At 38.1% G+C, this 15,737-nt stretch overlaps 1 protein-coding gene across 1 annotated transcript; it reads left to right on the top strand.

Annotated features, from left to right (window-relative positions):
- The first annotated feature begins 1,303 nt into the window (after positions 1-1,303).
- LOC139963347 (alpha-(1,3)-fucosyltransferase 7-like) lies at positions 1,304-12,072 on the top strand. Its single transcript, XM_071964013.1, has 3 exons — positions 1,304-1,563; positions 6,933-7,647; positions 9,769-12,072. Exons 2-3 carry the CDS (start codon positions 7,100-7,102, stop codon positions 10,586-10,588), a joined length of 1,368 nt encoding a protein of 455 aa, XP_071820114.1. The 5' UTR covers positions 1,304-1,563; positions 6,933-7,099; the 3' UTR covers positions 10,589-12,072.
- The last annotated feature ends 3,665 nt before the right edge of the window (positions 12,073-15,737 follow it).

The following is a 15,737-nucleotide window of genomic DNA, read 5'->3' as shown; positions in this document are numbered from 1 at the left end:
AAATTGTTATCCACCTCATATCCCTTTACATATTTCTACAAGGATACTTCAACTTTGTCGAATTTTAAGCCTTTGTCTGAAGATGACGTCAGGGGCATTATAATGTCTAGCTCAGATGCCTCATGTCCTATTGACCCCATTCCCACTTCTTAATTTACTAAAAGGTTGTTTAGATGTTATGGTCTCTTTTGTTACTAGATATAGTTAATCTGCCTCTCTTGCACATGCGAGTTCCCTATGAGTCTATGACCTTTAAGTGTGCCATCATCCACCTCTCTTAAAAAGAAATCCGGGCTTGGTACTTGTTTTGCAAATTACAGAGCTATAAGTAATCTCTCACAAATGACATTGCCAGATGACATTCCCAATATTATTCCAAAATGGCATTCCCAGCGGCACTCCCAAATGGCATTCCCAAATGACAGTCTCAAATGGCATTCCCAATATTATTCCCAAATGGCATTCCTAGTTACCAATCTAAGGGTTACTCTTTAATCATTCCCAAATGGCATTCCCAATGGCGTTCTCAGTTGCATTCCCAGTGGCATTCCCAGTGGCATTCTCAGTGGCATTTCTAGTGGCATTCCCAGTTGGCATTCCCAGTGGCATTCCTAGTGGCATTCTCAGTGGCATTCCCAGTGGCATTCCCAGTGGCGTTCCCAGTGGCATTCCTGGGCATACCGACATTACTTAGTACATACTAGTTTATTGTGCTATGATTGGATGAAATCGACATATGTCGATAAAATCGACATATGTCGAATTAAATTGACATATGTCGGTTTCCGTGCTCTCATTGGAAGACATTGTTACGTGCACTAGGAAACGACATGTGACTAAAGCCGTCGAAAGAGAGCACGAGAAGCCGGCATACGTCAATTTAAATGGATTTATGCGGATTTCTTCTTCATATGTAGATTTCATCCAATTACGAGAAACTTACATATGTCCAATTTTAGTTCGACATATCAGGGCTTATCGCAGACAAGGCGCCCCTTTTGCTGTACTAACATTCATGCACTTCAACATCCAAGCACGTAAAACAGATTTTGTGTATAAATAACATATCAAAAAAGATGTTCTCCTGATACTTTCCGACTCTCTCCCTACGGAAGAACACTCGTGCTGCTCGATATAGACTCTATAATGAGTTTGCTACCTGTAAGCAATTGGTTATAAACAGGGCTTTGCGGAGTAAAATGACATGAGTCGCATAGGTCATGTGGCCATAAAACAAAAGCTCTCCGTCTACAAGCTAGAACCAACTTTAACTGGCTGTTCCATGTTTGCCTATACTAGACAGGTTATCAGGTTATAAAGTGAGGGTTCACAGTGTGCACCTGGAAAAGAGTTTCTGTTCTTCGCCTTTATATATATTCATATAAACATATATGTACCGTAGCTGGTATATCTGAGTTTATTTTATCCGTGATGACCTGGCATGTTTTCGCTCAGGGAGTGGTTACTTATAGCTGCCATCTTTGTATCTTTATTAGAAGAAAAGCCAGAACTTTTATGCTGAATCCATTGGCGGAGAACAAGCAATAAGTTCGAAGAATAACGGTTTGTAACATTGTTAAAAATGATCGCGTATATTAAGTAATTGTTTGTTATCTTTTTAGACGTAAAGTGCAAAAATTGTTATCATGGGTCTGGTATATTAATGTTAGTATATTAATGATCAAGACGACAATATTTTCCAAAACACAAGTGTATGAGATACTGAGCCTACATAAACAATGTTTCGGTAGCGGCGCATGACCTGATACTACCCTCTATGCTTTCAAAGACGATCATTCTAACAGATGTCAATATTTTTGAAGCAGTGATCATTTCTTAAGCTTGATACATGATTAAAGCAGTAACGTAGGAACCAGAGGAGTAGGGGTAAATGATGTCATTATTATGCCTTCTAAATTTGCTAAGCAAAGGCAAAGATAAAGAAAGATCTTTTTATTATATAGAAGGCGATAGCGTATATTCTAATTCAAGAAATTGACATGCCTTCCCTCCAAGTTCTAACCAGTGACTTTCTTCTTTACGAGAGAACTAGAAACGAACGAGATTCCGGGAGCTTCGCCTCCCGGTGTCGTAGTGTAGGGCTTTTCCCTTCGCCCTAGGTCGCTAACTAATATATATAATAAAGGTGTTCAATTCGTCCATTTGAAACACTCTCCTCGGCTTATCTTTACGATGTCACAACAAAGGCCCGTGGGTCGTATATGCGGTCCACGCGCAAGTTTCCAAAAGCCCAATCATGCGGCATGTATTTTATTGAAGCATATCCTCCATTCGGTGTTTTAAATTTAATTTGATTAAACATGTAATAATCTAATTGCCTGTAGCATTTTTTATTACCGGATCTAAGAAACATGGGGAAATATGTATCAATTGTCTCAATGCAGTACCGTATCTTGACAATTGTTTGCTCTAATATAAGCCTTCCATGCAAACCTCCACATTACAATGAAATTCCTTCTTGAAATTTCATCCCCTTTCACCGGTGTCGTTGCTTTCCAAAAGACATCTGAATTATGACCAACTATACAGAACAGTAATGGCCGCCATGTCGTTTGTTGAATGACAATATATTGATGGTTTATGCTCATTTCACATCATGCAATTTACCCGGGTGAGATGTGGAAATACACTCTAAAAACTCTAAAAACTCAGTGCTATAGTGTAGCATTGTGAGAACCTGTATATACGTATTGCGATACTTGCTGACAAACTGCTTTAGTGTTGATTTAATAGCTTAAGCTATTTTTCAATAGCAACCTATGTGTAGTGTTAGCTTGTGGTCGAGTATCGCAACTTAGGTTTTGAGGGCGATTTATCAAACTTCCAAAGTGTAATCGCGACTACTGGTGATTAATCGATTACGACTATCAGCACTATAATCATGAGGGTGATGTCACATTCGTGAGAACTCAATAGTCTCCAAACTTGGTGAGTGCATGTAGACCTGGGCATGTGAGTGATGAAATCATAGCGTCAGCGGTCAAAGGTCATGCAGCCCAATTGAGATCTGCAACTCAATGGGTTGTTTTATAATGTTTTTAAGTATAATTTCATAGCAGTTAAATTAGTTATAAATTTGAAAACATTAAATTCACATTGATGTTGCCCTTTCAATGCTCTATACATGACATGTGTTTGATGACAAAAATTGTCCCTACCAGTCCAAATGTCTGTTTGTGAAGATTACCCGTTCGATATTGGTCAATGTTTAGAAAAGATAGTGGCATTGACGCTGACATTCCACGTCTTATTAATCATATATAGAACAAAGTCCAAGTTCAAGATTGCCGATCTCGCTTCATTTATTGTTTTATTGCAATGTTTAATTACATTATTTGATTACACTTGAACTCTAACACACTTCATCACATACTTCTTAATCAAGGTTCTGTGGACATAGGTTTGCAAGTCTAATATAGGCATGGTTCTTTATCACATAAGTATTTGAACAGGAATATTTCAAATCTTGTCGTTAGATATTATTTCTTATTTGAATACACAGATAGGTGTTCCAGTGTAGATGAGTGGCAATACATTGCAACTCAGAAATTTACCTTGTAGTACTAACCTGAACAATCTTGATATAGATTTGATTCGAGTTAAATGGCTCACCACCCCCCCCCCCAACCCCATCCCCTTGTTGTTTTTTATTCAAAACTACTCGTTGTTAATGGTCAAGTGGTCGTTTTAACTCGGTGTAACTTACATTTGCTTTTGTCAGACCTTGCAGGAACTTGTAATAAGTAGAGACTGAGGTGCCACAGACAATATATAGTAATGAGGCATTGCACGGTGTATGCTGAACTATATATATGGCACCCGATACTCTTAGCTCGTACAGTAAATTCTGTTCATGTCCTGTAACACATGTTAAATATTTCTCGAACCAGTGGCGTAGGAAGGTACTTTTGAGTGGGGGGGGGTCTGAAGACTGGGGAGGGGTCTAAGGTGAGGGGTGTGGATTTTTTTTGCATTTCCAGGTGGCCTCAGATGCAATTTGGTGCAATATAGCACTTTTCAACACCCACTCCATTTTGTAAATAATTTTGCATTTTCACCTGGCCTTAGATGCAAATTGGGGCTCCAAATGAGATTTTATTCTCACTTGGAAATGAAAAAGGGGTTTTCTGACTTGCGGAGCGGGGGGGCGGAATGATACTTCCGCCCCCCATGTTTTTCACTGGGGGGCTGGCGCCCCCAGAACCCCGGTTCCTACGCCCTTGTCTCGAACACAAAGTTGTAATTACTGATGCGCGTTCTCGGCCTTTTGGCTAAGATCATGTGTAGTATCTGTTCCCTTTCGAGGGGAATGGTGATACACACCTGACGATGATCACACAGTCACAGTCTCGGTGCAAGGGAAGTAAAGTTGAGGGCGGATCAGTCGTTCAGTTGTTTGGTTTTCGTGCCCAGGTTCTTTCCTGGGTGACTGATGCACTGTTGTGGGACATGAACAGTTGTTGCTATACCAACCACTCAGTGCGAGTTCTTTAGCCTTCTTCTTTTCGCATCATATGAACTTTGATTTGTGCTCCATTCACATAAAGGCAGCAAAAAAAAACGATGATCGTTACTGAAAATATGCCAAAACAAGCACTGCAGTCGCGGTCATAGTAGGCTAAGTGTTTTTGTACAGTTTATCTTTTCGAGTGGATGGATGCACATTACTGTTATTTCCGCATTGCGTCATTTATTTATTACACACCAGGCCGATCTCTGTTGGAAGTCTATAAAAATGTCCAAAATATAGTCTCAGGTAGAGAAATTGCTAAATGATTGGATATGTACGGTACGGCTGCAAAAAAAATGGTTCAAAATTCTATACAGTCAAACTGACATAGAAAATAAATTTGTAGTACATTTATATATGCACCATCGAAACCACGAGACTCCCAATATATTTGTTTACAGATATAATGTCTAAGTAAAATAAAACTGTTAGCAAACTGCTTATCCACTAGAGAGCCTGTGTAATAGAATAATTTCTGGTTGCGATTAGGAATAAGCGTTTCTTTGTGAAGTTTATTTCTTTCTTCGTCTACTTTCTTTCTTATCCATATACGGTTCTTAAAGGTCTACGGTCACCTATGAATAAGGTTATCCTAATCACTCTAACAGGCAAGTTAGCAATCATGAAAAAATCCATCAAAGAGTGACCATATGACAAGTCTATTCTTAGTTCTCAAGACAAGTTAAAATGTGGCAAGTTGCATTGCCTCAAGAAGTGCGGTATTTTATGATACTACATGTGATGCAGTATTTCTCGGGTTAGGGTCAACTCTAGGGGTTAACCCTAACCATAGGCTTTTCCAGGTCCACGAGATACGTCATTCATTTGGGCTGTATCATGCATGATGACATTGCTCGACATATTTAACTGTGTACAAAACGGTTCTCTCTATACTGTCACGTGAGGATTGGCTGTATAATTCTAGTTTTATTTATGAATAAACGTTAGCTAATTATGCACATTGATGGTGGAAAAGGGAGTGACTGCTTAATTATTTTCTGTTATGTTATTCTTTTGTTTTTTACAACCTTCGTTACAAGGACACGGAACACAGGTTTGTAACCTCATGTGATTTGTTTGAAATGTTTTATTGTCTTCTTTGAAGAGAGGAACATCACATAATAGGCATGATAATTATGTGCAGGTTGTAATTATAAGGTTTTAATCTATTATTATTTCGACCATCGCATAGTTAATGAGTTTCCCAAAGTTGTCAAAACTTCAAATGTGTATATCTTGGGAATGTCAAGAGCATTCGAAAAATGTCAGCAGATTTGTAATGAGTATACATTACACACAATAAATGTACTGAATATGGGGCAAATTGGCTATAAGTGTCCGTAGTGCGTTAGTTACACCGACTTCCGTTACCTCTGGATGTGGTACTATTTTCGACATTATCATGTGAAGTATATGTTCCCTTCGAGGAGAATGGTGAAACACACCCGACGATGATCACATGACAGTCATAGTCTCGATGTAAGGGGGCTGGGGCTGAGAGCGGATCAGACGTTTGGTAGTTTGGTTTTCGTGCCCAGGTTCTTTCCTGGGTGACATTTCTTTAAAAAAAGGGTTTTCGACTATAGACTAAACTGAAGCGAGTTTACTATGTTCATGAAAACCGCCAAACTCTTTTAGTCCCCCAAAAATATCCAAGCCCCATTTAAAAACGCTCACCCCATCAAAAAGAGCGCCCTCTTTTAGCCTGTCGGATATCGGATGGTACGGATTCTAAATTAGTACCCAATTTTGAATTTAAGCACCGTCGATTTTACCAAAATTGCTCAGATAACTATTACAGACTATTGGAAGACTTAACATAATTACCCCATCTCCCCCCCCCCCCACCCCTCCCATCTCTCCTTTACGAAAGAGGAAGTTGCACCCCTGCTTGAAGTTATCATTTTAACCTTCCTATTATATTTCAGTCAAAGAATCTATAACACTTTTTAAAGTTGACTGTCTTTATTTTGTACTGAATAATTAGAAACTATATGTACCATGTAACATATATCTTTGACAGACCTTTCAGTGGAGTAAGAACATCAGTACCTCACCCGCCCAATTTTGATCGCAGAGAAAGAGAGAGAAAGAAAGAGTTTATCTGTTGATTTTGAGAAGAGCGGTACCTTTATTATCACAGTTAGCCTTAAATGTATAACTTGCAACTTTAATTGCAACATTAATTTTCAACTTTCATTTAATATATGAGGAGGTATGGTGGGACTAAGAACCCGGATGGGGTGTGGGGCGGGGGTGAGGGGTTCCTGTAGTAAAAACGTCTCCACGCTGTCCACCGCATTACCGAACCTTCAATCACATGTCCGCAAAAAAACTTAAAAAACTGCATTGTTATAACAAGGATGCATACACCTTGATACATATTTTCTTTTGATTTCAGAACTGGGATGATAGTGCCGGATTCGCTCAAACAAAAATGAATCTTGACTCTTAGTACAAACGAATCTTCATAACGACAACGTCCGGATTCATACGTACACAGTATTAGCTAATACTAGGGAAGTATTTTATAGTCGGGTGCTGGCTTTTGCTTCTGCAATTGGAACAATGGAGGGCAGGCTATATACCACCATTGTATCATTATTGACTTTCATTTTGGCGATGACGGCAATTTATTGGGGAAATGGCAGAAATTCCGTACAAATTTACACATACCAGCCTCCATCCTACCGAAAAATTAATGCCAGGTTGGTGGTGGCTGATCAAATGAGGACTCCATCGCTTATACCGGTCATTTCTATGTTCAACGAATCTAAACAAACAACATATCCTGCCTCTGAGAGATTATCTTCGCCAACTTCAGACTCAAATGACAAAACATCTCAACACACACCGCTAGGAATTGGTGGATTTGGCGGTGGAAATGTAACCAACTCATCGTTACCAACTAGAGAAGGCGGAATACCTTCTAATTGCGTGAAACAAATACAACTCTGGTCTAAATTCGCTTTTGCCTTCCCTGAGCAGGACTATGACTGTGCTAACACTAACTGTAAGGCACGGTACATACACAGTAATTCCTATCAGAGGTTAGCTACGAGCCACGCAGTCATACTACATCACAAAGGAACATGGCGCTGGGAAGATATCGCAAGGTAAAAAAAAAAGGAATTATTTCTCGTCGTAATACTAGCAAGCTCTCCTGATCAGTATGTTTCATCCCCATTCGCTATTTCTATGACCAAGATGTTCTCTTTGAAATTAAAACTTCTCCTTTTTCGGCTATCACTAATTTCATCAAAATATTTGAAAGAGATGACCGTATAATGTGTCAATTGTTCCATTTTAGCAAACCCTTGTTTATTTCAAAAGGAAATAGTGACGTTAGTCCATACAGAGATATTACTACAGAGTTTTAACGATTTGACTTTATTTCCTATCTTCCGCTTCCCCAGTCTACTTATGTAATTTCTTCTTCTACCTAACATACAAACCATTTTAGGACTGGATTTTACCTTAAATTTGCAGTTTGTGACGTATTATTAATTAATAAACACTTTTCGATATTCCACTCCCAGAGAATTTTGCGCAGGGTGAAAAGGATAATGTTTACTTTCAATATATTGGGGATTATATTCGAAAACAAAACATAGCTACGTATTAAAATTTAGGTACTGTACCAATGACCGTTTCCCTGAAGAAATTACCCTTTTGGCTTTAGGCGATATCATGGTTCTATTCATTATAGTATTTTACTTCCAACTTCAAGATATGGTTATATGTTGTTTTGGAAAAACAAATAAATTAAATTAAACTAGCTTAGTTTCAGATGTCTTTAGATAATAGAAAATTACAACTCCACTCTGATAGGCCTTAATTGGGAAGGGGGTTAAAAAAGACTTATTCGTTTAAGTAGACTTACTTCTTTAATTTGCAAAATGAACTATGATTATGTTCCCCCCCCCCCCCCCGGCCCTCCCTCTTTTTTACAGTGACTATTGATTTCCTTGAAAACGGATTTTGAGAGAAAATGTTCGAAAGATTCTAATCGGTTTGAGATCTGACCGGACGAGACTTTGGCAAATCAGAAATTCTTTTAGATATGCCTCAAGTAAATCTACACCAAAAATCACGTCATTGTAGCGGACTTATATAACTATAATAATAGCAATGCAGTGTGTGTATACCATATACCATATACCACATACCATATACCACCGTATACCATATACCACAATTAGGGCATAGTGTACTTCCGCCTGAAGAGTTAACTAATGTCGGGAAATAGTCCTAACTTGACCTTCTGAGGGAACTTTCTTGGGAGGGCATTATAGTGTCATCATCATCATACGTTTGTATGTTTTGAATGTTGAAGAGCGTCACTTGATCTACCGATAGTTTAAAAATCTGGAGGACTGAAGCTGATTTAAGGTACTTTAGACATTCCTGGGTGACAAAAAGAGAAGATTCCGCAGCGAGAGCTGGCAGATTGGTTGGGGATCACGAAGCTAATATTTGGCCTCTTCTATAGCTCCTATGGTGGGCAGGTGGGGTAGGACATGTCAGTTGGAAACTTCTGTCTATGTTCTAGCAGTCTTGACAGGTTGTGATTTTACTGTGTAAGTCAATAGAGCAAATTCATTGTGATAACTGTAACATTACATTATTGATATGTTGAAAAATATAACCTCACTATGAATTTCTTGTCTTCCATTTTGCTTGAAGTGGTCAATTTTGTCAAAGTGTAAATATTCCGCCTTAACGAACAATATTTCTAACATAGTCAACAACGTATGAGAAATGTGTGGATAATATTATGTTACAACTGTCATGTGGTTAGATGTTTTGATTTGGATGCTATCAAATTTATACGAACTTAAAGTTATTTTTTATTGTTATTTTATATGAAAGTTACTACAAAAACAGATATGGAATTTCAGATAATCTACGCACAAGGTCAAGGTAATCTATACGTTGTGCTATACTTGACACTTTAAAGCTAAAATTTACTTGGCTTGCAGCTGGCATTCTATACTGTAACTAACAATTAATACTGCATCGCCCTTGCCCATGAACTAATAAAAAAATGGGAACATTTGCTTTCGACCTAACCTGCTTAATTTTCAAATACTGAATATATGTCTGTTCCTTTTGAGAAAAAAAAATGATTCAATGTTCATAAGTAATATCCCGATGAACTCATTGCACCAGAAGGATAAAAGTTCCCTGCTTCCTTCCTGACTGAATTGATGAATTCTTTTTCTCTCCGTTTACAGAAATCGACCAGATGGTCAGATGTGGATTTACATGTCCAAAGAGAGCCCTCTAAACTCCAAAAAAATGAAATCAGAGAACCCTTCCCAAATGGCTTACAACTGGTCAATGACATTCCATACCGATTCAGAAGTCACCATTCCGTATGGAAGGTACTTTGGGAATTCACCGGAAATCCCTCAAAGTGACGATCGAAATTGGGCGTCTGAAAAGACGAGGTTGGTGGCCTGGATGGCGTCAAACTGTGGGGTTACCTCTTGGGGTAGGACCAAATTTGTACGGGATCTTCAGAAGTATGTTCAAGTCGATACGTACGGCGCATGTGGAAAATTGAAATGTCCACGGAATAGTGAAGCATGTGACCGAATCTTGAGCAGTCATAAATTTTACTTGTCGTTAGAGAACAGTGAATGTGAGGATTATATCACGGAGAAATTTTGGGATAAAGGACTGCGTAAAGACATGGTGCCGATAGTTTATGGCACAACACGTAAAGATTACGAGAAGGTAGCGCCGCCATATTCGTTTATTCATATCAGTGATTATAAAAATATGCCGAATCTGGCGGATTACATCAAATATCTGGATAAGAATGATACAGCTTATAATGAATATTTTGAATGGAAGAAAAAAGGATCGGTAGAAAGTTATAACCAATTGCAAGCACATACTGCGCAAGACTTCTTCTGTGGAATTGTGAAAAAGTTGGAGGAGATAGATGAACGGGTTTTCAAAACAGGTCACACCCAGCCTGAAATTATGGACATTAACAACTGGTGGCGGGCTTCATGTCATCATCGTAAAACCATTTGGTCGCCTTAAAATAGCAGCCAAAAAATAAATATGTACTTAAATAAAACAATTAAACATTTACAAATCTTTTGTAAAGCATAATTTTATAGCTAGTATTTTTCAACTCAGATTGTGTGTTAAGATATTAAGAAAACATACTCTACAAAGTTTCTTTTTCGAAATAAAAATACCTGTACAGAGACAATCCGAAAAAAAGAATAATTTCTATTGGATCTCTGCAGATAACTCATTTCAAAGTTCTACCAAAAATGAAATTATAAAAGGCAATATTGTTCATGTGCTTTCGTGTGCTTATTTGCCTATCCCGGCACTTTCCTCATTTCTGTCAAGTTTTTGTATGTCACAACGTTATGCAAATCTTTCTGCATTTTCTATATATTCGGAGTTAAACTCAACTATATATTCAGATGTTGTAATTTCGCAGTATTACGGAGGGGTGGATACAGGATGTTACAAAGGATAGGGTTTAGCCCAAGAGCCGTTCACACTACCTGTCCGCAGTAAGCTGTATTGAGATTTCAATATTCATCATTATTGTTTAATTTATTAATAAATTTGGTTTAATTCATTATTTTAATTTAATTAAAAAACAACCTTACAGTTGTTTTATAGCACTTTTTGCATAATGCGAGGTCGACTGCCTGACTCAGAAACATTATATTTAAGTTGCTTTCTATATTATATCGAATGATATCGTCACAATAGAAAAATAATTTCATGCTGAAATGATCATCACGTGTCCCTACACCACCAACCTCGCCACCACCTACCTCCACCACGGCCTCTCCCACCCCCCCCCCACCCCCTCAGGATTGAAGAAGTAGAAGAAAAAAACAATTCGAATAATATATTATATCAAAGTGTCCAAATGATATAAGAATCATCGGGGTTAAATTACAACCTAAGAGCAATTGTTTGCACTTCATTCAAATTTAAAGCTGTATATTGAGTTTGGTTGTAATTATGTGTTACTCTGACCATGTCAGTTATACGCCTGTAATTCACATTTTGAACGGCACCCATTTAATCTACAATCTCTCAATCACAGAATTTACTTTTGAGAGTATAGCCCGAACGATCACCTTTTATAGGGGAATAAAATGAATTATTATATATTGATGAGTGACTCCACCAGGAGCGTAGCGAGCGGGGGATGTGGGGGGGGGGGGGTGTCACACCCCCAATAATTTGGTCGCTGTCGGCAAATTTTGGGTCTGTCGGCAAAAGGAGAAAAGGTGAAGAGAGCGAAAGGGGAAGAAAGAAGGAAAGCTGAATAGAGAAAAGGAGAACAGGAGCTTCTTCCGTGCCAAATTTGACTTAAAATATGCACCAGATTGCATCTAAGGACGTTTCAAAACTAAAAATTTTCCAAAGGGGAGGGGTAGACCCCCTACCCTTAGACCCCTCCCCCATTTCAGTCACCACTTCCAGATCCGTCGGCAAATCAAATTTGACTTAAAATTACACCAGATTGCATCTAAGGATGTTTCAAAACTAAAAATTTCCAAAGGGGAGGGGTAGACCCCCTCCCCTTAGACCCCTCTCCCACTTCAGTCACCACTTCCAGATCCGTCGGTAAATCAAATTTGACTTAAAATATGCACCAGATTGCATCTAAGGACGTTTCAAAACTAAAAATTTTCCAAAGGGGAGGGGGCCCCCCTCCCCTTAGACCCCTCCCCCATTTCAGTCACCACTTCCAGATCCGTCGGCAAATCAAATTCTCCACCCCCCCCCCCCCTCAACAACAAAAAAACCCTTCGCTTCAACCATGGGTTGAAGATGGGGAGGGATGTTCCACCCACAACCCCTTTGATCCTCGTCTGAAGATATCTTCTGTTCCACCTTTTCACCTTGGTCCCCAAATAAACCATTCTTTTAGGGATACAACGTCGCTTAAATCTACTGTCCGTTAGTCTGAAATGTAATACAAACCTATGGATGATTATTATTATGTATTGATTATTTTGTTGGGCTTCCAAAGTTTTCATCAAACTTATCTATTCATGTCTTTCCCTCCGTATAGGCTCGCACGCTCAATATCATAGAGAGAAAATGTATGTATTTCCCAAAATATGGTAGAAAACATAAATTCAAAGTGTCTATTTCTGTGCCTTGACACCACTACCTGCAGGGGCGCAACTACGTATACCCTTCTTGGGAGGCGGCTTGAATACCCTCCCTCCCTCCCCCGAACTCACTTACCGGCAGAGAGATATAAAAAAAAGATACGTATGTAAATCATATCTAAGCAAAATACGCATATGTACGTGCAGGTAAACAAACCTAAACACTTGAAAAATTTTCAACATTGTTTTCAAATGTTGCAAAGCAGCAGCATCGTGCATGTAAGCAACCTCCATTTAACCAAAATCTTTCAAGTGAGAAAGGCCCTCCGCTGACACCCTCCCCTGGACGATATAACATCTTAGCCCCGCCCCTGAAATATGCATGTGTTTGCCCCCCCCCCGACTTTTAGCACCAGCTGAGCATTTCCTTATTGGCGTCTCATAAATATTAAATGGAAACAAAAAATGAGGTTAGAACCTTCAAAAAAGGAATTTTGAAATCTGTTGACAATTTTACCGTATACTGATACTCTAATTCAATTTTCACGTAAGTTATACAGCTGGCGTCGATACCCCAGCGGACTTCGGTTCCTCGTGAATGTCTTTTCGCGTTTTAGAGTAATTAGTTTATAACTTACTTTAGAACGTCTCAAGCGGGTTAAACATGTGAGCTGAAAGCGCATAGCTTTGTAATTAACGATGGCTGGGTATGTATCTACACTGGCAGAGACATTCAAATATGAAGAGTGCGCTATTAAAGGACTACGCATATGTAGCTTAGTACAGTATCATTCAATTTCAATGTTTTTTAAGTAGACTGAGCTCGTTACCGACGAGAAGGTAGTCTGCACACATAGGCTACCATTAGGCCGGGATGCAAGGCCCCAAAAGTTGACTTCTTGTGACCACCATCAGACAACTACCTTATATGCTCAGATATTATGTAGAAATATTAGAAGTCTTGTCTCAAAATCGTCAAGCGTATAAGTTGCGCATTCTATCGTACTTTGGAAAAAAAACGAGAAAATATTTACTTTTTCACAATAATTGTAAGCCAACCAGCTTGCGCGTTTCACCCTCATTTGGAAGGGGGAATCCTCTCTTAACCAATCGCATCGCTCATTGCATTTCACCTTCACTGTACAAGATGGACGCGTACACGTCGTCATCAATGTCATCGGAAGCTGATGATTCTGAGGGAAAAACTTCGTTTTACTGTTTCATGCATGTAATCGAAACCCATGGAAGAGTTATTCCTTTTTCAGAGAAAAGCTTCAACAAGTTTTTAGAGTGTTCCACCCTATGGAAAGAGTTAGAGAATCGTCCGGAAAGTGTCATCGCAACCACAGCAGACGGACCTCAATTTGACGATGTATGCACAACAACAAGGTAGGCTAGTAAAAGTAGTATGGGCATGGCATGGGGTATGAATGCCTAATGTGAAATTTATTGTGTTTTACTGCAATTTAGGTGTCATAAGTTGTACCTGAATTGCAAATTGCATATTAAAATTATTAATATTATAGGGATTTATGACTCTATGACTATGATTATGACTATGAGTAAAATATAAATTATAAATATACATCTAATGAATAATGCCAGACTCACACAAAAGTGAGTCAATCAATGATTGAATGTTCACTTCCTACACAAAAAGTAGGTCTAACTCTAACTCTAAGGTTTAGATCTCTCCTGATATGGTTATGTGTGGCTGCCAGCTGTGCAGAAGTACTTGGCAGAGTAGTAGTAGTAGTAGTAGTAGTAGTAGCAGTAGTAGAACTACTACTACTAGTAGTCTACTATATATATATATAGTAAAAGTATGCTGATTGTTTTCAATTCATGTTGAATGATGTTGACTTTATCAACTTTTGTCTTGAAGGATTTTTCTCTTTGAATTTGATTTGATTTAAAGTAACACAATATTATAACAGAGCCAACATTACATGATTGTGTAACTTGTAAGCTTAAGTTAAGTTAAGCTAGGAAATTTGAGTTTTTGAAGTCTTGATCTATTCTTATCTCGTACTTAAAAAGGTAAGGTAGTCGGTGCTCAAGACGAATGAGGAGGGCATAACATAATGGAAAATATATTTCAGTAGAAAATTGGTATGGTAATCCAGATAGGGATTTCAAATTAGAGCTGTTCATAAGCACAGTATTGTTAATGCTTAATGGAAAAAATTATAATTCATTGATGTGTCCTGATTATTTACATAGAAAACGACAAGGGATGACAGGATACTACGTAGATTGCTACCGGCACTTCTGTAATCTCACTTCCATCAGGCGAGCCAAGGACAAGGCGAAGAAAGCACAGATATCGAAAGGTAATATTTTGGTATACATCTTATAGCACAGCTTATTTTACTTTGTAAAATTGTTCATATTATGTTACTTCATTCCTGTTAAATTGAAAGTTACATTTATTCATGATATAAAGATTACACCATGGAGCACAGCTGTTAATATTATTTAACAGCAGCAAATGTAACTAGTGGTCATAAGTTTAACAATGATAACAAATAATGCAAAAAATATATTTTCTATGCTTTAGTATTCTTTGGATGTAAAATACAGGGTATCAGTTGAATGATGTTCATTTGAAATAAATATAGTGTCTCTGTATATTTCAGTATATTTCAGTATTGAGGCAATGCTTTGTACTTTTTCTACCTTCACAGAAGCTGATGAAGGGCCTGCAGGAGACGTCAGATGTGTGGGTTGAGCCAGAGCCAAATCGTCTGTTACAACATTTGGATTCTTAATCTCACTCCACCCACAATTTGAGCTGTATAAACACTTATATATCATATTCATGTATAAACATTACTTGGGATGTACATTGTAGTGCACAAATAGTATGTCACTTTTCCAATAGCTTGTGGAGGTTAAAGGGAATTCTTTTATTTCGAGCTTTATTAACAGAACTTGTTTAATATTCAAGTATCAATAGTATGTCACTTGGTAGAGAATTCTTATATTTCGAGTTGTATAAACAGAAAACCAATTCACTTGTTTTATATTTATGTTTCAAGATCACTTGCGATGTAGGCAGCAAGAATAGTTTGTCATTTTTCTAACGA

Source organism: Apostichopus japonicus, chromosome 22 (assembly GCF_037975245.1).
Source record: "Apostichopus japonicus isolate 1M-3 chromosome 22, ASM3797524v1, whole genome shotgun sequence".
Taxonomy (NCBI): Eukaryota; Metazoa; Echinodermata; class Holothuroidea; order Aspidochirotida; family Stichopodidae; genus Apostichopus; species Apostichopus japonicus.
This window is presented reverse-complemented; position numbering and strand designations above follow the sequence as displayed.

Excerpts from the sequence above, each read along its gene's own strand:
- LOC139963347 (XM_071964013.1), top strand. The coding sequence starts at position 7,100 with ATGGAGGGCAGGCTATATACCACCATTGTATCATTATTGACTTTCATT. Across the intron at positions 7,648-9,768 it reads CGCTGGGAAGATATCGCAAG|AAATCGACCAGATGGTCAGA; the intron begins GTAAAAAAAAAA and ends CTCCGTTTACAG.